The following is a 21,934-nucleotide window of genomic DNA, read 5'->3' as shown; positions in this document are numbered from 1 at the left end:
GTAGTCACAATCTCCCAGGATGGTCTTAAGAAGCATGTCCCTCAAGACAGATGATCTGAACAGAGCCACCAAGAGAGTGATTCTCTCAACCGGCTGTCTAATACAATCTATTAAGACAGATCTGAATGAACGCCGTTCCACTGCCTCAGCATGCACAGTTGTAAAGGTCTGAGACGGAACCTGGCAAAAGGAATGATGTCCATGCAGGACACCATGAGACCAATCACCTCCATACACTGAGCCACAGAGGGACTCAAGGAGGTCCGGAGGGCAAGACATGCCGAAGTTAGCTTGCAACATCTCTGGTCTGTTAGAAATATCCTCATGGATATGGAGTCTATTATAGTACCTAGAAATTCCACCCTGGTACTTGGGATAAGAGAACTCTTTTCGAAGTTTATCTTCCATCCATGTGATCGAAAAAGACCGAGAAGGGACTCCAAGAATTCCTCCGCAAGACAAAAGGATGGTGCTTGCACCAGAATATCGTCCAAGTATGGAGCTACTGCAATACCCTGAGTTCTGGCAACGGCTAGAAGAGCCCCCAGAACCTTCGTAAAGATTCTTGGAGCAGTAGCTAGGCCAAACGGAAGGGCAATGAACTTGAAGTGCTGGTCCAGGAATGCAAACTTCAGGAACTGAAAGTATTCCCTGTGGATTGGAACATGAAGGTAAGCGTCCTTCAGATCTTTAGTGGTCATAAACTGGCCTTCCTGAATTAAAGGAAGGATGGACCTTAAAGCCTCCATCTTGAAGGAAGGGACACTTTGGGACCACGAAAACATCTTTCTGCGATAGGCACTGGGATAACAACTCCTAAGGAAGATAGATCCTGAACGCACCCTAGAAAGGCATCCCTCTTTTCTGGTCTGGTAGACAGGTTTGAGAGAAGGAATCTGCCCCTTGGCGGATGAGGTTTGAAGCCTATCTTGTATCCCTGAGATACCACCTCCAGGACCCACGGATCCTGTACGTCCTTGAACCAGGCCTCTGAAAAAAGAGACAGTCTGCCCCCTACACAATCCGATCCCATAATGGGGGCCGCCCCTTCATGCCGATTTGTTTTCGGTTGGCTTTTTATTCTGCATGGATTTATTCCAGGACTAAGCCGGCTTCCAAGTACTCTTGGGTTGCTCTGGCTTGGAGGAGGATTGTTGTTGTTCGGATTTGTCAGAACGAAAGGAACAAAAATGAGAAGATTGTCGTCCCTTAGACTTGTTCTTTTTATCTTGCGGTAGGAAGGTAACCGTATAAATAATGGAGTCCAGGCCTGGACCAAATAAAATGTTTCCCTTGAAGGCAAGAGAAAGGAGTCTGGACTTAGAAGTCATTTCCGCAGACCAAGACTTTAACCAGAGCGCCCAGCGGGCTAGGACCGCGCTATGTTTAACCTTTCTCTTGCGTTTGTTAGAGTGAGGTAAAGCACTGAGGGCTGCAGACACCGCCGTTTGTAACTGCGCTGCAAAGTCCGCAGGAAGAAGGCCCCCTCCGCATGGAGGATTAGATGTGCTTCGGGGAACTGCATGTGGAGTGGATAATGTAGCAAGGGTAGTAATCTCACAGGACGCCGAGTCCTGAGAGGTAGACGACTTAGAGGGACTAAGAGCCTTAGCAGGCTTGTCTCCCTTCTTAGACTTTATAACAGTGTTAAAGCATGTGGAACATAATTGAGTGGGCAGGAAAACCACGGCTTCCTCACAATATAAACAGGTATGATTTAGTACAGAAGGAGTACATTCTAACATGTCACAGTCCTCCATAGCTCAGGTTATACCCACAGAATGACACAAATAAAAACATTTTTTATTATAGAAAACTGCACCTTTATACTCCCAATGGCTGGGGCACTCACCACCTCCTAGACACAGACAGTTAACAGAGGAAACGGTCTCCTCAGGTTCAAGTCTCAGCCGCAATGGAGGAAATTAATATAGACCACACCCAGTCACATGGAGTGCAAGACAGTACTTCCCCTGTTATTACAACTACAGCAAGTAATAGGAGCTGTGCAACAATTTCAAAAGCAAAGTGAAACCTGTTTGTTCCAGCCAAAAACACAGTTTATCAACCCAGGAAAAAAAAAATCACACAAAGCAGCATGTAAATAATTAATACACTGATTGATTAACCCCAACTGTTCAATAAACCCCCTTCAAATGATATTAACCCTGGATCCTATCAAGGTATAAAGGAGCCACACTGTGACCCTGTTATAGCATTTTATGTGTACAAATTGAAACAATATTACCTCCAGGATCCATGCTGTGGAACAGAACACAGCCTCTCATGTGTGACAGTCTTATAGCAGCGCTCCTGACATGGACTTGAGTGAGAGAAAGCAGGCAGTGAAACTCGTCAACACTGATTGCTTAGGAGCTGTTAGCAATAGTCTGGATGGTTTCGCAGAAAAACTTTACCTGCATCTCCAGACTCTAACTTTCCTCAATACTCTCACTGAGAGGTTGACATGTCTACTTAAAACTCCAGATACCCTTTTTCAGGACTCTCCGAATCTTCTGACACTTCTCTGCCACCACCTAACGTGACGAAAGGCAAAAAATGACTGGGGTAAGGAGGAGGTGGGAGGGATATTTAAGCCTTTGGCTGGGTTGCCTTTGCCTCCTCCTGGAGGCCAGGTGTTGTATTTCCCAACAGTAAGGAATGAAGCCGTGGACTCTCCATATCTTAGGAAGGAAAGTGTTATTTCTCTTGGCTATCTCTTCTGCTAGAAGAGTTTCTGAATTGTCTACTCTCTCTTGTGAGTCTCCATATCTGATTTTCCATCAAGATAAAGCTGTTTTGCGGACTTTGTTTACATTTTTGCTGTTGTGAATTCTAACAATATTAATAGGGAAATGATTGTTCCTTCCTTTTGTCCTAATCATAAGAATAGTCTTGAAAGATCTTTGCATTTTTTGGATGTGGTAAGAGCTTTCAAATTATGTTGATGCTACTAAGGATTTCAGAAAGACTTCTAGTCTATTTGGTTTTTTTTTCTGGTTCTAGAAAAGGTCAGAAAGCCTCTGCCATTTCTTTGGCATCTTGGTTGAAACTCCTAATTCACAAAGCTTATTTGGAGGCGGGCAAGTCTCAGCGCCTCAGAGAATTACAGCTTATTCTAAAAGATAAGTTGCCACATCTTTGGCTTTCAAGAATGAAGCTTCAGTTGATCAAATCTGCAAAGCAGCCACTTGGTCTTCTTTGCATACCTTTACTAAATTTTAACATTTTTATGTTTTTGCTTCTTCGGAAGCAGCTTTTGGTAGAAAGTTTCTTCAAGCAGCTGTCTTAGTTTGATTCTAGTGCCTATAATTCAAGTTTTTTGAAATAGCTGTTTTTATTTCATCCCTCCCTTTATTGTTACTCGTGGACTTCCACCTTTTGGGTATATATATATCCCATTAATAACAAGCTTGTGGACTCTACCCACCTATATGAAAGAAAACATCAATTATGTAAAAACTTACCTGATAAATTAATTTCTTTCATGGTGGCGAGAGTCCATGAGACCCACCCATTTTTTTGGGGTTATGATTTTTTTGTATAAAGCACATTATTTATCCACTTCTTTTTATGCTTTTTACTCCTTATACACCTCACTAACTTTTTACGCTAAACTGAGGCATGAGTGAGGTGGGTGGTGTATTTATAGGCATTTGAGGTTTGGGAAACTTTGCCCCCTCCTGGTAGGAATGTATATCCCATCAGTAACAAGCTCATGGACTCTCGCCACCATGAAAGAAATTAATTTATCAGGTAAGTTCTTACATAAATTATGTGTTTTTTTTTTCAATGTTTCTAGTGTCATAAATTCTGTTCAGGTGGGTAATTACTTTTGTACATTTTTGGACAAAGTAGAAACATCTCAGAGGTGTTCAGGATACTTCAGTCTCTCCATTAACTATCAGTGTTAGTGATTTATATGTATTTGCAGTTAAGTAGGGTGGAGGTGTAGCTTTCTCAGGCTTGAGTTTTGTTTTGCTTAGTTTTTTCTACATTTGAAAAAATTAGGAGAGTGCACTTTTCTAGCAGAATATCAAAAAGACCCTTTAAATGAGAATTTGTCTGTAAAATCAATTTGCATAGTAGGGATGGGGTGTGAGATGACAGGATCCATGAAATATGGGGATTCATTAAATAAGAAAATGTATGCTTACCTGATAAATGTATTTCTTTCCGGATATGGTGAGTGCAAGGCTTCATCAATTACTGTTTGGAATACCACTCCTGGCCAGCAGGAGGAGGCAAAGAGCACCACAGTCAAAACTGTTAAGTATCACTTCCTTTCCCACAAACCCCAGTCATTCGACCGAAGGTAAATGGAGAAAAAAAGGAGTAACACAAGGTGTATAGGTGCCTGAGGTTTAGTAAAAAATAACAACTGTCTTGAAATAAAGGGCGGGGCCGTGGACTCACCATATCCAGAAATAAATCAGGTAAGCATACATTTTCTTTTCTTTCCTAAGATATGGTGAGTCCACGGCTTCATCAATTACTGTTGAGAACCAATACCCAAGCTAGAGGACTCAGATGAATAAAGAGGGACAAGACAGGCAGACCTAAACAGAAGGCACCACCGCTTGAATAAACTAACTCCCAAAAGACGCCTCGTCCGAGGCAAAAGTAACAAATTTGAAAAAGTATGCAAAGAGAAACAAGTTGCAGCCTTGTAAATCTGTCCCACAGAGGCTTCATTCTTGAAAACCCAAAAAGAGGAAACAGCCCCTGTAGAAAAAGCAGTAATTCTCTCAACCAGAGAGAAAAGGAAGTACCAGTAGCTTTCTGACCTTTCCGTTTCCCAGAGAAACAAACAAACAGGGTAGAAGACTGGCGAAAATCCTTAGTCGCCTTTAAAAAAAAACTTTAAGCGCGCACAACACCCAAGTTGAGCAACAACGTTCTTTAGAAAGGAAGGATGAGGACCTAGAGAGGAATCACAATTTCTTGATAAACATATACTGTATGTCCAAAACCACTATAAGAAGGAAAAACTAACTTAGTACGACGAACCGCCTTATTGACAGAAGGAGAAGATAAGGCGAATCACACTGCAAGGCTGAGAATTCAGAAACTCTCCGTGCAGAAAAGATAGCAATAAGAAACAAAACCTTTCAAGATAATAAATTAATAGCTATGGAATGCAATGGCTCAAACAGAGCCAGCTGTAAAACTTTTAAGAACAAAGTTAAAGGGACACTGAACCCAATTTTTTTCTTTCATGATTCAGATAGAGCATGCTAATTTTAGCAACTTTCTAATTTACTCCTATTATCAATTTTTCTTCGTTCTCTTGCTTTCTTTATTTGAAAAAGGAGGCATCTAAGCTATTTTTTTGGTTCAGGACCATGGAAAGCACTTGTTTATTGGTGGGTGAATTTATCCACCAATCAGCAAGAACAACACAGTATGTTCATCAAAAATGGGCCGGCATCTAAACTTACATTCTTGCATTTCAAATAAAGATACCAAGAGAATGAAGAAAATTTCATAATAATAGTAAATTAGAAAGTTGCTTAAAATTGCATGCTCTATCTGAATTACAAAAGAAAAAAAATGGGTTCAGTGTCCCTTTAAGGCTCCAATGAAGAGCAACAGACTTAAACACAGGCCTGATCCTGATAAAAAAAAGCCTGACAAAAATATTGCACGCCTGGCACGTTCGCTAGACGCTAATGTAGCAAAAAGAAAATGCAGAAATCTGACCCTTCAGGGTACTGGCTAAAAAACCCTTCTCCAGACCTTCCTGGAGAAAAGACAAAATCCTAGGAATCCTGACCCTACTCCAAAAGCAACCCTTGGATTCACACCAATAAAGATATTAACGCCATATCTTAAAAAAAATCTTTCTATTAAAAGGTTAGTGATCCTAAATCATAGTCTCAATGACCGGCTCAGAGAAGCCGAGCTTAGACAGAACTAAACTTTCAATCTCCAAGCAGAAAGCCTCAGAGAAACGAAAGAATGGACCCTGAGCCAGAAGGTCCCTCCTCAGGAAAAACTGCCAAGGTGGAAGAAATACATCCCCACTAGGTCAGAATCCAGATCCTGCGAGACTATGCATTAGCTATAAAAAATATCAATGCCCACTCCTATCTGAAAGGAGCAAAGACTCGTGGAAAGAGAGCACAATTAAAGAACAGGGATGTCAGACTGAAAACCCAAGAACCGCAAGGGATTTCAACAGAGCAACCTGCTGATCTCTAGACCCTTAGACGCAACGAGAACGTTTTGCATACTGCCATCTACAACTCCACCCCCCATTTGAGGGTTAACCTGGAGAACTCCTTTGGGAGAATCATCCACTCCCCGGAATGATCTGACTCTCAAGAAGTTTGCTTCCGGTATCCACTCCTAGAATGCAAATAGCGGATAGACAACAAAAGTGAGCGTCCCCCCACCAAACAATCCATGCCAACCATGGCTAAGGAACTCCAGGTGGTAGATGTAAACAAACTCTAAGATGGTTATGGAATAGCAGACTCCTCCCAAATCCATAGTCACCAACCCAATAGGCTGGCGGCCATGGTCATCATTACTCAGGAAGGTCTCCTGAAGCTTGTGTCCCAAGACAGATGCTCCTACAAACCCCCACAGGAAAGAATCTCATGTCAACAGATCAAAATCTATCCTCTAAGACAGAACCACATGATCCCTGTTACACTATCCAAGAATGCAAAACAACAAACTCCCAGATGGAATCGAGCAAGGGATGATGTCCAATGAAGTAACCATCAGACCATTACCTCCATACATTGAGCCACTGAAGCCAAACAGTAGAATGCAGAGAGATTCAAGAGAAAATAATCCTTGATTCTTCTGACCTATGACAAAAATATTGGAAACTAATATGGTCCCTAAGAAACTACCCCTGTAGCTGGAACAAGGGAACCCATTTTCAGATTCACTTCTCATCCATGGGAATGAAGAACTGACAACAAGATCTCTGTATGAGATTAAGCATGTTGAAAAGATGGCGCCTGAACAATTGTGTCATCCAGGAATGGTACCACAGCAATACCCCGAAACCTAATCACTGCCAAGATAGCCCCCACTGGGAGCCGTGGCAAGGCCAAAGGGAAGAGACACAAACTGAGAGTGTTTGACAGAAAGGCAAAACTCAGGAACTTGAAACTACACATCCTCCAAGTCTATGGTCACCATGAACCGACCCTTTGGACCTAAGGAAGAATGGAACCACTGGTTTCCATTGTGATGGACAGTAACCTGAGAAAACTAGTTGAGACACTGTAGATCTAACATAGGACGAAACATTCCCTCTTTTTCGGGAACCACAAACAGGAATAAATAAAATTCTAGACCCTGTTCCCTTACAGGAACTGAAACTATCACATACAGGGAAGAGAGGTCCCAAACACACTTCAAAAATGTCTCACTGTTATCTGGTCTGCAGATAAATTTGAGAGAAGGAACCTGCCTCTAGGAGGAAGGTATGAATTCTATGTTGAAAACCTGAGCTACTATGTCCGTAGCCAATCTGGGACATCTCGCATTCATGTGTGAAGACAGAGAGATTCCGCCTCCCACCTGGACTGATTCCGGATTGGGGGCAAACTCCTTTAGGTCTATTTATCTTTCCTTGTGATAGAAAAGACCCTTTTCCACCCGTAGTATTAGAATTATTCCTGACAGATCAGGACCAAACAAGGTCTTACCCTTATTAGCGCTGCGGAATCTGTTGGAGCTCTACAAATACCCGATAATAATAATAATAATAATAATAATAATAATAATAAGGGAGCAACAGAACCTTGGCCTCAAAAAAAGAACCACTGACCATGAATATAGCCACAACGTCCCGCGGGCTAGCACAACGAAGCCAGATATCTTGGCTCCCAGCTAAAAAACTGCATATTAACATCAGAAATAAAAGAATTGGCTATCTTAAGAGCCTTAATTCTGTTCTGGATCTCCTTCAAATAAGTCCCTACCAAATTGGATCAACCAAGGCACCACTCCAATAAGATGCCACACTTGACACAGTGGCAAAACAAACTTCCATGTAAGCCTTCAGCTTAGTCCATTGATCCCGAAAAGGAACAGCTATCCTCTCTAGGAATCGTCTACTTAGCCAGAGTAGAAATCCCTACTACTTTAAGCACTGTGCAACATGATCTTTAATGGAGACAGCGACAGGAAACATCTTTCCAAAGACAGGAGATGGGAAAAAGGGATATCCCTGACTTCTCCCATTTCCTGTAAAAAATCTCCTAGCAAGGTCTGGAACAGGAAAAACTTTCACAGAGGAATCCAAGTATTTATAAAATTTACTAGATTCTTAGGGTTCTATATTCTTAGGGTTGACAACATCAAACGTATCGGAGTCGCTCCAAATTAGCCAAAACCTCATTTATACCATACACAAAGGTGTACAAGCTTAAATCTGAAGGATACTACTTCAGCATCAGATGAAGAAATTATACTGTCCGAATCTGAGATTTCACCCTCAGAGGTTACCGACGTATTCTCCTCATCAGACCTTTGAGGAAGGGCAACCAGCGTAGCAGCAGGTGGTACAGAAACCTTACTATCTGAATCTCTAATTTTCTTCTTGCGATTTTTTCCCTTTAGTATAGGGAAATCAGATAATGCCACAGATATCGCAGACGCTACCTGGGCAGTAAATTCTGCGGGCAAATAATTCCTCCAGGAGATTGAGAGGAACCAAAGAGCACTGCATGTGACGCAATAGAGGCTAGGAACATTACAGGAGAAAGCTGTGGCACTGCCTAAACAGCATCATCCTGGGAGACAATGGGCTCAGAGACAATACTCTACCCTCAAGAGACAATCTACCCTCAAGAGAGCAGTGAAAGCATTTGAAACTATTATATATATTGTTTGCCCCATCAAATAAGGAAACATACCAGCGACTCTCATACACTGCTTGCGCCTTCTAAAGGTAAGCCAGCATGCAATAACCAACAGAGTTCTTTCTCAAAAAGAAAACAGGGCAGGAATGAATATATACCACTTGTAGTCAACTGGCAGTCCATGGCAAGTCTAGCTTTATACAGATTAAAGCAACAAGAATGGCCGTTACACCTCAGCCTGACTGAGGGCTGAAAACCTGCCTGACATTTTAGCACAGCAAAAATGACAAAGTTAGCCGCAAAATACCCTTCTGTATAGATATAACTGAAAGCTAACAACTTAACGAACGGAAAACACCAAGAGGTAGATACCTGAAGCGGTCCTTAAATCAATTCTATGCAAGCCCCAGAAAAAATGTCGGAGTCTAACAGACACTGCTCCACTAGAAGAACTGAAGCGTAAAGCGGGTCACGTGACTGCCGACAAGAAATTGCGCTGCCATTACGAGCACGCGTTTCTTAACAGGGAGAAAAAACTATTGAGAGGTCCAAAATATAAAAACATGCCAAGCGCCTCATTATTCTCACAAAGTGCCTTCTGACCCTCACACAAAGTACAAAAATTCTCCCTATTAAATAAATATAAAAATAAAAAAAACCTCCATTAGCACTTGTTACAGAGCACAACACAACAATTGCAGCAGAACCCTGCCAGCTGCAGGGAAAGTTCAGGGAAATATAAATAAATCTATGAGCCATGAGAGTAACAAATAAAGGGATAAACAGCCCACACTAAAATACAGGGGAAACATTTCATAACCAGAATAAAGTAAAAAAACAAAAAACAATCTCCATTCACACAGCAGTGCCTTCTCTTGCCTTAAAATATCTCTATAAAAGATATGTATGTCCCAGAAAATGTTGCAGGTCTTTCAAAACTCATGAAGTGCACAGTCTCCCATACCTAGAAAACAAAGGGCACTTACCTGTAGTCTGGACGTCCGGCAGGAGGACAGCTCACACAGCATGGAAGGACGCCAACTCCTAACAGAGGCTTGTGGGAAAAAAAGAAAGATCAGAGCAAACCTACTCTGGCTTTTTATACTAGGGCAGCAAATATCTTAGGAAAATGCAGCAAGGCCCACCTTACAAGTTCCTAACGGCTTTAAAGCCACCACTGCCCTACTGAAGAGACTAACATGGAGTACGGCTAGACCGAATCTTGAGAGGAAAGGTCAGAGTAAACCTACTCTGGCTTTCAAAATAATAAAATCTTGATTGAAGTGAAATAAATCCAATCTTCTTCAGACACCAAAACTTCACCTCCTCCTTGCACCGAAGGCAAACAGAATGACTGGGGTTTGTGGAAAAGGAAGTGATACTTAACAGTTTTGACTGTGGTGCTCTTTGCCTCCTCCTGCTTACCAGGAGTGGTATTGCCAACAGTAATTGATGAAGCCGTGGTCTCACCATATCTTAGGAAAGAAATATGGTTACTATAAGAATGTACTGTGAAAGGGGTAAAAGATATGTACTGTGACTGATTAATAAAAATCAAACAGGAAGGGATTATTGTGATTTTTTTGGACTTGGTGGCAATATGATTTGCACATTGACAGACAATTGTAAGGAAGATACACTAATGTAACCTAGGGGGATGTTGGAATGCCTAAATGTCGAAAGCCTAAATCTGCTTTTGAGAGTCCTGAAATAGATTATAAAGTACCCTAATCCAGGGTTCTTCAAACCACAGGTCGGGACCCATTACTGGGTCGCAACACCATGTTTACTGGGTCTTAACTTGTATGTGTGTTGTAGGAGAGTGTATGTAGTGTGGGTGTTATATCGATAGTGTGTAGTGTGTGTGTTGTATGAGAGTGTGTGTTATTACCTTTTACAAAACTTTCATGTTTGACTACATTTAGGAATAAAGTACGTACACATTTTAGTCACTTTGCCAGAAAATTGCAGCTATCTTGTTGTATATTACATTTTAAAACCAAGCATAAAAATTGAGTCGCGAAGATATGTGGTATCATAGCACTGGGTCTTGGGGACAAAACTTTGAAGAACCCTGCCCTAATCTACAGAAGCAGAGAGTTATCACAATTCTCTTTGTCCACGACAATAGAGATCTACAGCCCATGCAACCATAATCCAAACAGGCAGAAACAGAATTGAAGGCCTCAGAAGGGGGATGTGATTATTCTGGATCTGTAATAAGAGTGTACAGACTAATAAAAGGAAAAGATTCAAAATAAAATATCCCAATTTATTTTAGCTCAATATTTCTGACTATTGTGGTAAAAGTAATATGGCAATATAATTTTTTTTTAAATGTTATCATTTAATCTCTACAAGTTACTACTAAAGTAATAAGGGTAAAGGAATTCACATGTTTATGTATGTGGCAAGTCCTGTCCGGACCACCAAACTCTAATAACTATGTCGATATGTAATGTTTGAAAGTGAGATTATTGATAAAGAGACATTGAATTGATGCCTAGAATTTTAACATTGCTTTCAGTTTACAGCGAAGCTTACTGCACTTGTGCACAACCATGTTAGGCATTCTCTTACTGGAGCAACAAACAATAGAGATCTTTTCTGACTAAAAAAAGGACAGGAGCAATACAGACAATTTAAAAAATATGGTGCATGCAAAATAAGGTAAGTTTATAATAAAATATTGCATTAAGCTGCATGCAGCATTTAAAAAAAATACCTTTCAACATTATTTTCAGTGGTCTGTGAACAATGCATTGCATTAAATGAATAACTTCTGTATTTTTGAAGTTGCTAGTAATCTGCAATAGCTGCATTATATTAACTCACTATGCCATACAAAGTAAAGAGAATAGTCAGCAGGACTTCCAAATTCACGTCTTAGCATAGCACTATATCACTATATGAGGAACATTTGTGTAATAATAATTTTATCAACTGGAGAAACTTACTTATCATTGACAAACGAGTACATGAGGAGTCGTTCCTCTATGAATTTCTTCCACTCTGGCTTCTCATTCTGCAGATCTCTGTAGTTGTCATTTGACACAATGATGCCATCAGAATCAAAAGCTAGCTTGACTATGAAACGGTCATCGTAACAAACTACTCTCCTACCCTGCACCCTTCGAGATGGTGTGAAGACAAGAATCTTTTCCTTTTCCAGCTTCCGTAAGACCTCCTGATCTGTAGGTTTTAATGAAATCTATTTTATTACATAGACTTAGTGAAACAAAATTTGTAAGTAACTTTGGAACAAATTAGTATGCATAGAAAGTTTAATTTCAACAGCTGAAATATAAAGCCACGTAAGGAGAAATATATTAACCTCTAGTAATTGTCACATTGTAAGTAAAAACTATAGTACAGAATATATTACCTGTGATCGGAGCATCTGGGCGGGACTGTTCCTTCCTCCAGGCCGGCACAAACACAGTGATGTCCTTATGGCCTTTTTCCAAGAACCACTCAACAGCTAATTGTATCCCACGGCAGGAGAAGACCTCTTTATTACCATGGCTGAAAAAAGACAGTAGATCTTCAAGATTATCATGAATATATAAACAAACAATAAATGTCTTCTTTTAAATACAGATATAATGTGCATTTCAATGTATTATACAAACATCACTTTAGGAATTAAAAGAAACTGAGCTATACACCTAGTTAATTGAAACGGTGGCCTTATTAAATAAACATAAAACCCAATGTGTTTCTTTCATGATTCAGACAGCACATGCAATTTTAAACAACTATTAAATTTACTTCTATTATAAGATAAGATATAGACATTCTTTTTTGGGGAAAAAGCAATGCACTCCTGGGAGCTAATTTAACTAGTCTGGTAAGCCAAGGACAAAAGGCATATATGTGGGGTGTGTCTCTGGGAAGCACTTTGAATGGATGCAATATTAGAAGCTGTGTGCAGGCTGCTGTTAAAATTTGCTATTTATCAGCAGCGTTTCTATAAAACTTTCTCTAAAATCATAGGTTTGTTCTTCAGGAGACTGAGCACAGCTGAATGATACCAAACTCATTGTGGAACCGCACCATCTTGCCGATCCGGAGGGTTGAGGCCTGCAGCGGCCTTTTCTAGGAGAGGTCTCAACACCCCCCCCCCCGGTAAACGGGGTATAGCAGTATTATATCACTGTCATTCTGACTAATCCTCAACTAGTCAGTAAAGGAGATACTACGGAGGGAAGATAAAGTTACTCCCTCACAGGATGGAGTCTGAAAATCCCATACTTGAGCGGGATCTAATCTGCCTACTAAATGAACATTTTTTGCGCCTCATCAAGAGTATCGCTGCAGTCTGGAGCGATACCAAATGGTTACTGCTCTGACACTACCATTGGAGAAAGCAAATCTGAAAACTACAAGGAGTTAAAATCTAGCGCGCTAGCTTGCGACATTACCAGGAGCGGCAAAGATGAATACAGAGCTGGAGATGAGAAGGCTGCGATCTGTGGCGCTTGTCACTTTGTCGTGTGCAGTGAAACAGCCCAATGCAGATGCGTTTATAAAAACCATAAGGACACTTAACAGCTCTGGCCTAACATGACTTTGGGTACAGAGAGGAACTTTCCTCACGTGTTAATCGGAAGGAGCGCCATTCTACCTCTACATGAGAAGCTTATCCTGCATGCCTCACAACATATGGGGGGTTGTACGGGGTTGTTTACACTGAAGAGCTATGCCGTCGACCTCCACATATCCGCCGAGTGGCCCCTAAAAGCCTGGAGACAGGGCGTTGGATAGCTTTATTAGGTTGTATTGAAAACTCCAGCTTTCAACTCCACATGACTATTAGCAGTATGTCAATTTAGGAAACAATCTTCACCTTGATATAAACCGTCACAATTTTCTGTTATTACCCTAATGAAGGCACTTATGCCTGATGTATGGGGGACATTGTTATTCAACGCTCATATGTTTACTTTATTGTACAGAGCCGGGTTATCATCTGCTTTTACATTGTCATTATTTGTTTTCTACACTACTAATCCTGATTGAGGTGTAACAAAATTTTATTAGCCTATTGGCTCAAGATCTATAATTAACAAGTGAACTTGATTATAATATAGCCTGCGAAGGTGCAGATATCTATAAGTCAATGTTACATGTTCTCCAACGTATATAGCTGAGCAGATACCTGCTTATTTGGTAATATTATATGGTCTCCTTTGACACAATATTATATGTTCCCCATATTTACAACTTGACATAACATAACACAATTTTCTAGGAGCACAATTAGTTTAAAAATCGATATCAATAGATAAGTATATACTGGCAAGTTTATTATCCAAGGGACTGAGCTCACAACTACCTGTTAACACAATTAGTCCATACAACAATCTTTTTAACTTAATCTTTTATTTCAGCTTTAGGAATAGATCCCTCCCCCCTGCTATTATAATGCTGAACTGTTGCTCCAGTGCTTGCGGCCGACGCAGGGGGTCATAGTAAATTTATAAGCTGTTATAATTGGGGGAAATCTGTCCAGCATGAATCACTTAGCTTTCAAACTAACCATACTGTGAGACTTCAGAAAAGGATGAGAACACATAATAGCTGATTTACAACAGTCGGTTGCCCTAGTGCCATGTAGTATTGACATATCTATGCAGTAATATTTTTTAGTTACACACACCTCAAGTCTAGTATCAGGTTGCTCTATTTCTCAGAGACCCCCAGTGATACAGCAGATAATTTTATCATATAGTAGAAATGTATTTGTCAGTTTCCGCTAGCATAGTAACTTCCCTCTCCCCTCTATATCAGCTTCCTAAATATGTTTGCTAACCTAGTTCCAAAACAAGTTATATATATTTGTTTCAACCATAATCGTTCTTCCACTGGATACGTGTAATATCCTATATTATATATAAAACCTGAGGTACCATAATGAGACCCAAGAGTGGTCTCCGCACTCCATTCTAACCTTTCATACATTTATCCATGTTTGCATACTTAAGGTCCAAGATTGGCCTTCTATAGTAATTTTGGAAGGTTTCCTCATGAACAGGTACTTTGTATTAATATTGCCATCTTTTTTATAACCAGTTCCTAAAAATTAACTATACTGTCCCTGCAAGTCAGAATGTATATGATACCTTTTGTGTTGCATGGCAATCTATTTTGTATTTATATACTCGTTGTATGCCTGTCTAAAGTACCCTAATAAAAAAAAAATAAACAAAAAAACAAAACAAAAAAAAGGCATATATGTGTAACCACCAATCAGTAGCTAGCTCCCAGTAGTGCATTTCTGATCCTAAGCCTACCTAGGAATGCTTCTCAACAAAAGATATAAAGATAACATAGCAAATTAAATAATAAAAGTAAATTGTAAAGTTGTTTAAAATGGTATGCTTTTATCTAAATCATGAAAGAAAATTGCTGAGTTTTATGTCACTATAAAAAGGTGAATAAAGAGATGAAAAGATAAATCCCTGTGTTATACAAAGAAGATCAGTAAGCTCCGATTTTCTAATGTTTAGCACATGTGTAAATAGGTCATGTTGACAAACTTCACAAAAATAGTAGACTCCATCGCACTACTGTATGGACACCCTTGGTATAAAACCATATACAAGTATATTAGGGTTAGATATATATATATCTTGGCTTTTATAACTTAAAAAGTGATAGCACAACAAGGTAGGACATTTTCAGAAGAATAATGACAATTAAAATGGACATGAAATTGAAAATTAAACTTTATGATTCCAATAAAGCGTACAATTTAAAAAAAACAACAAAAAAGGCTTTTCCTTTTGATATACTTTACTTTCCATGGCAGCAAATCTCAGGAGCGTGAATACGTTTTGAGGACTATATGTATAAAATTGTTACAAACACTTCTGCCATATAGTGCTCAGACACATGCACACTCATGTGCCTACCCTGGTATGCTCTCATGGGAATGAGCCAAGTTTCAACCAAGGACACAAGAGAACAGAAGAAAAATGGAAAGAACATACAATTTTATCTGAATCCTGAACGTTTAATTTTCACTTCCATGGTCAAAGCAAACAAGGCTCAACGCAAACAAATTGTGTTCTCTGGGTGCTGACCATAAAAAGTCTTAATTTGTAAAATACTGGACGTACCTCATTGCTACATTGCTTCCATCAATAACAATAGGCCTGAGGTTTTCTGTATTATCTACTACTTCATCCTCCAAAGATAGTTCAGGGCTTGCGATCTCCTTTGGACATGGACCTCTGGGTACCAAGTTGCCACCAGAATTACTTGCACTGCTCTGCGCTTCTGACTCTCCCTTGTTACCCAGTCTCACTAGCTCAGCCAGTATATCATTGATAAGAGCGTCAGCTCCTAGCTTGTTGAGTACCGCTTGAATTTGTTCCCCAGTATAGCCTAATTTCAAGGCAAATTCCATTTTTGCTTGGTATTCTTTTTCAAGGTTGTTCTTAGCTTCATCAAATTTATGTTGGTGGTCAATAGGGACTTGGATGCTGCTCTGAGAGAAGCTTGGTCGATCCAAACATGGAGATCTGCAGAGCTGTCTATGTGGTTTGTTAGAGATATCCATACCTTGAAAAAGGGTATTGACATAACCTCTAAGTCCACTTTTCCCTCCTTGTTGCTCTGCCTCACTCTCTGAACTGGTCCATTCATCCGATTCACCACTGCAATCTCCCAGGTCTTGTGAGTACTGCATTTCATTTGCAGCTGCCCTCTCCTCTGTAGAGGGCCTCTTCTTATCCATTCCCAGCTTCTTAACCATGGACCAGGCAGTCATCACGTTTGGCTGGCGGCCAGAGATTTCAAAGCTTTTCTCTTTCACTTTCAAAACTGCTAGAGACTCATATTCAATAGCATCCCGAATGCTGAGCAAGACTTTCCTCAGCTCTGGGGTGAGGTTCTCTCGTTTGGTGTGTTCAGGTACACACACAGACTTGATGTACTCCTACAAAGAAACAAAGAAAACAACTGTCAATTTATATTTGGAAGATGAGACGCATAGAAATTATTTCTTGATTGTTCTTTTTATAGAAAAGATAACAAATACTTAATAAAACATTTTTGCAGGATTCTTTCAAATCAAATTTATTCTAGCAATTTTTAGTAAATAAAGCAAATGCAGATTTTAGTGGCTAACTCAATTACCACAATATATATGTCTTGCAAAATGTTTAATTACAAATAGAGAAGCTACAAAAGAAGGGAAAAAAAAAACGTCAAAAGCAGATTAGGCAACTTGTCCAGTGACCTTTGCAATGCTTTACTGACGTTAGTCCAGCACGTGCAATCAATAATTTCCAAATGTATGAAAACAAGCAATAAAAAGGAATATAAGACAAAATAATGAAAAGGAAACCTGAACAGATTTCAAAAGGCAATTTTTTCCCCTGGTCACAAGTATTGAGTGATTAAGCTAGCTACACTGTCAAAATGCTATACAACAGATTTACAGCTGTATCCTAATTAGAAATAGACTGCACTCAATTAAATATGAAAAATTATTATAGGTGCTAAAAAATGAAATCATATTTCTGTGACATCAAGGCTGCTAAAGTGGATAATGAAGACAAAAGCTTGTCCTTATTTGTTTACCTTATTCAGCCAATCTGATTACAGCAATGGATTCTAATAAATTACTGCGTATAAAAATGAAATCGTATCATACTCCTTCCATATAAAAAACAAAAAAACAATCCTTGGAAGACATAAAACCACTGAGATACCTATTCCTACTATAATGCAGTAGTTGATTTAAAATGACTCATTTTTCAAAAAAGTGACTAATCATTGGTTAGTTTTATTTAAAAAAAATATATTATGTAGCTGGGTTGGGCCTGAGCATTGACTTGAAGGCCATAAAAACATGGTGCTTTCTGGATGTTTCCAACCCTGACCTAATTAGCTGAAGGTAGTTACAGAAAATAAAAATATAATATAAAATATAATATAGCCCTGGAAAACTGGATATGCTAGTGCTTATGTCTTCAGATAATTAGAATATCACTATGGGACCTACTATATATATATATGATTATACTATATATAGTAGTAGAACGTTGCAGCAGACTTTTATACTTTCATTGTTTATTTTCTCCCCTTTTCCTGTAATTTAATTCTGAAAATTGTTTGTTTTTCACTACCTGTGAAAAGTGGAAAAGCAGACTCCCTACCAACTGCTATATGCCACACAGCCATTGGTTGCACACTAGAACTGCAACAACTAATTGATATAATAGATTATGAAAATAGTTGTCAACGAATCTCATAATTGGTTAGTTAGTTTGCAATTAGTTGGTTTGTGCATCGCACCAGCTGCTTCACTCCACTGAGCTCCTGCACATGGTATTGTGTTTTATGGTTATTCCTTTAGCCTAAAGAACGTCTACAGACGTTTACCTTTTACTTTTCACTTTTTCAGGACAGTATAAGTTTACAACTACTCCTGGCTTATGTACAACCCAGAAATTAAACAGGAGTCCTCATTTGGATTGTTAATATTAAATCAGGTGGTTTGGGACTATGCTTTACATTGACATAGTGCCGAGCTTGTCATTTACACCTAGCCCGAGATTGATGGGAGTTGTTATTTGAATTGATGTGCACTATTATATGTTTGCACAATTATTAGCAGATTGCTTGCTATTGCTGATTATTTGTACTGTATAGATAAATGTGTAAGGCTTTGTTCTTAATATGTGCTAAATTCAACCTCTATAAAGTATACATTTTTAATACCTGACTAGATATTTTTCCCTAACCTTAGAGCTGGTTATTTACCATTGCATATAGATATTCAATATATTTTTATGTTAGAATGAAGTCCAGACTTACTTTAAGAGGCCCATTGCCAAGAAGGAAAACCCTTTGCATTGGTAGAGAGCTAACAAAGATAAATATCCCACTTTGGTTAAATTGACAAACCCCTACTTATGCATCTCAAGCACCTCATCACCACCTGAGCAGCTCTTCTCTGCTGCAGGCAGCATAGCTTACAACAAGAGAGCCAGCCTTAGCCAGGAACATGTGGTCATGTTGACAATTTTGCATTTCAATGAAAGAGTGAATAACAGAATGTTATAAACAGTGATCGTCTACCTCTTTCTAGTTCTACCTCTTTTGAAACTGTTCAAGGTGTTGCTTGGCTTAATTATAAAAATTTGTTCTGCTGCTTAAAAATTGGACAAACAGTTGTGTTAATGTAAAGTTTTAGTCTGAAGTTTATATTTGTAACACTCAGTATGTGGATTTTATTTTAAATATAGGAAAAAAGGTTTGTTTTTATCTGATTAGTTGATTAATCGAATAAATAATTGGCCGATGAATCAATTATGAAAATAATCGTTAATTGCAGCCCTATTGCACACACTAGCAATCTATTTATAACTATCCCTAATTGGCTACATCAGAGAAGAAAACCTGAAACCTAGGTTACGCCATATTGTAACCTAGGTTTCGCCATATTGTAACCTAGGTTTCCTTCTCTGATGCAGCCAATTAGGGATAGTTACAGCCATTGCATAAAGCTGACATGAAAATATCTCTACGTAATAATTTCTTTAGCTCACCAAAGCAAGTGCTCTGTAAACAGTTATACTTTAGCTGCGAGTTGAGAAAAATAAAAACAAAAAAACACACAATATCCAACAAGCATCAGCAAGGCCGAGGTCATGCTCTGCTTTGCTGCGATTCCACTAAAATCTTGTGAGATTTTATAGTAAACTTCCTTAAACTGAATAGTAAAATAACATGACTGTACCAGACGCACAATCCCTTGCAAGTCCCGGGACTAGCATCCTGATTGGCTGCTTAAAGTTACTTTTTAGTGGGGAGTGAATACTTAGGACATGGCTAGCGATCGCAGGGACAGGGTGTGCCTGTGATCCCATACCTGTCAGTAAGGTGCCCCCAATTTGTATGCTGCTGGCTGGCTGGAAGTTTGCATGTGAGGCTAGCCAGCAGCACAGTAAAAAATGCCAAAAATGTCAGTACTGATCACGGTGATCACATGTCAAAAATTACAAGCCATTGTTTCCTAACAATGGCTTGTTTGGCCCATCCCCTTCCGTCCCAGTGAACACATACAGTGAATAAAGTGTAAAATGTATTTTAATAAAGTGATTTTACAGGTAGCCCTCAGTTTACGCTGGGGTTAGGTTCCAGAAGGAATGGTTGTAAATCGAAACCGTTGTAAATTGAAACCCAGTTTATAATGTAAGTCAATGGGAAGTGAGGGAGATAGGTTCCAGGCCCCTCTCAAAATTGTCATAAATAACACCTAATACATTATTTTAAAAGCTTTGGAATGAAGACTTTAAATACTAGACAGCATTATAAACCTAATAAAATAATCACACAACACAGAATATATAATTAAACTAAGTTAAATGAACAAAAACATTTGCTAAATAGCATTATAAACCTTATAAAATAATCACAAAACACAGACTTCACTTGCATTTTTCTGCAAACAGTTCTTTCTATGCATTCCAATCTGGACTGAGTTATAGACAGGAAGATCTTGTTCCTTTGAAATCTGCTTGATAGCTCAGGTTTGGTTAAACTGATTATTTTCAGCTTGCTTGGCTTTGCTGTAACACAAGCGGATAGCTCCACCTACTGGCTATTTTAATAAATGCACTGCTTCTCAATGCTTTTCAATAGCAGTCACATGACTGGAAAAAAAAGGTTGTTATTCTGAAACTGTGTAAATTGAACTGTTGTAAAACAAGGGCCACCTGTATATACTTTTTTTAATACATTTTATTTTAATAAAGTTTAATTTTTATAATTTTGTTTTAATAAAGTTTTTTTGTGTTTTTTACCCTTACATTTAATCAAAGCAGGACTTTCCTGGAAAATGCAGCCTCAGAAGAAGCATACACATCAAAAGTAATAAAACTTAGAAAAAAAATGTGCAAAGAAGACTAGTAGCTGCCTTACAAATTTGATCAACAGAAGTCTCATAATGAAAGGCCCAAGAAGTAGCACCTGGTCTAGTGGAATGAACAGTAATGCGCTTAGGGGGAGTTTTCCCCGCAATCAAAGGAGACTTGCAAATTAAGGCTTTAACCCTAGTTGCTAAAGTAACAGCTGTAGCTTTCTGATCCTTGCAAGGCCCATAAAAATTAACAAAAATAGACTAGTCTGAAATATTTTGTGGCTTCCACATAATATTTAAGAGTCCTTACAATATACAAGTTTTGAAGAAGACGTTTCTTAGAATTCTTAGAAGCTGGACAAAAAGAAGGAACTACAATTTCCTGATTGATAGTATCTGTGGATACCAAAAAATTAACCCAAAACAGAGTATTTACAGCGCAGCTAAATGGATGACAGATGTTATATGGGGCTATACAATTGGAGTTAGAGTTGGAGTTAAGATGTGATGTTTCAAAATACAAATCTCTTATTTACTACACATTCAGAGACATACGTTATACACAGTAATTCCCTTGAAACAAATAATTACATAGGTATACAGTAAAAGGCAGTACTACTTGCAATCTGTGTTAACTGAAATATCAACGGTTATCAAGTGATCAATGAATGATACATTTACCACATCCAAATCCACAAGTGGTGATAATTACAGGAGTTCAAAATAGTCTCAATAAGACCTTTTAGGTTAGGTTTCCAAGGCTCTCCCAATAGTTCCAGTTCGTGGGTTGCAGCTGCTTTCAGAGGTGTGTCACCAAATCCTATAGCAAAAAGAACAGAGCGCAAACCCACATCAAGGTAGACGTTTTAAGTTTTATTGTACACACAATGGTTAAAAACACTTACAAGATAAAAATTATAACAAGCCTGTATCCCAATTTAGGGAAAGAAGAAAGGGTCCCAGTTCAGGTCAAAAGGATGTCTCTGTTACAATCCAATGTTTATACACAGTGATCCTCCTCTAATACCACCATCAAGCTCCGCCCCAACACGTTTCGTCCGCCCTATGCAAACTTTTTCAAGAGGAGTTGGTTGGAATTCCTCTTGAAAAAGTTTGCATAGGGATGAAAAAACATGTTGGGGGCAGAGCTTGATGTGGCTCTAAAGGAAAGCTTGGTATTAGAGGAGGACCACGGTGTATAAACATTGGATTGTAACTAAAGACA

The 21,934-nt window shown here is 39.0% G+C and overlaps 1 protein-coding gene across 1 annotated transcript in view; it reads right to left on the bottom strand.

Annotated features, from left to right (window-relative positions):
• The window catches only part of ZC3H12B (zinc finger CCCH-type containing 12B), a 227,076-nt gene that overhangs the window by 20,516 nt on the left and 184,626 nt on the right, over positions 1-21,934 (bottom strand). The window contains exons 2-4 of the mRNA XM_053699224.1: positions 15,956-16,776; positions 12,217-12,356; positions 11,789-12,023 (exon numbers count right to left, since the gene is read on the bottom strand). Of these exons, the coding sequence (XP_053555199.1) occupies positions 11,789-12,023; positions 12,217-12,356; positions 15,956-16,776 (1,196 nt within the window). The remainder of the gene's footprint in view (positions 1-11,788; positions 12,024-12,216; positions 12,357-15,955; positions 16,777-21,934) is intronic.

This window comes from Bombina bombina, chromosome 1 (assembly GCF_027579735.1).
Source record: "Bombina bombina isolate aBomBom1 chromosome 1, aBomBom1.pri, whole genome shotgun sequence".
Taxonomy (NCBI): Eukaryota; Metazoa; Chordata; class Amphibia; order Anura; family Bombinatoridae; genus Bombina; species Bombina bombina.
The sequence above is the reverse complement of the archived record's forward strand: the minus strand, read 5'-3'. Positions and strand labels throughout refer to the sequence as shown.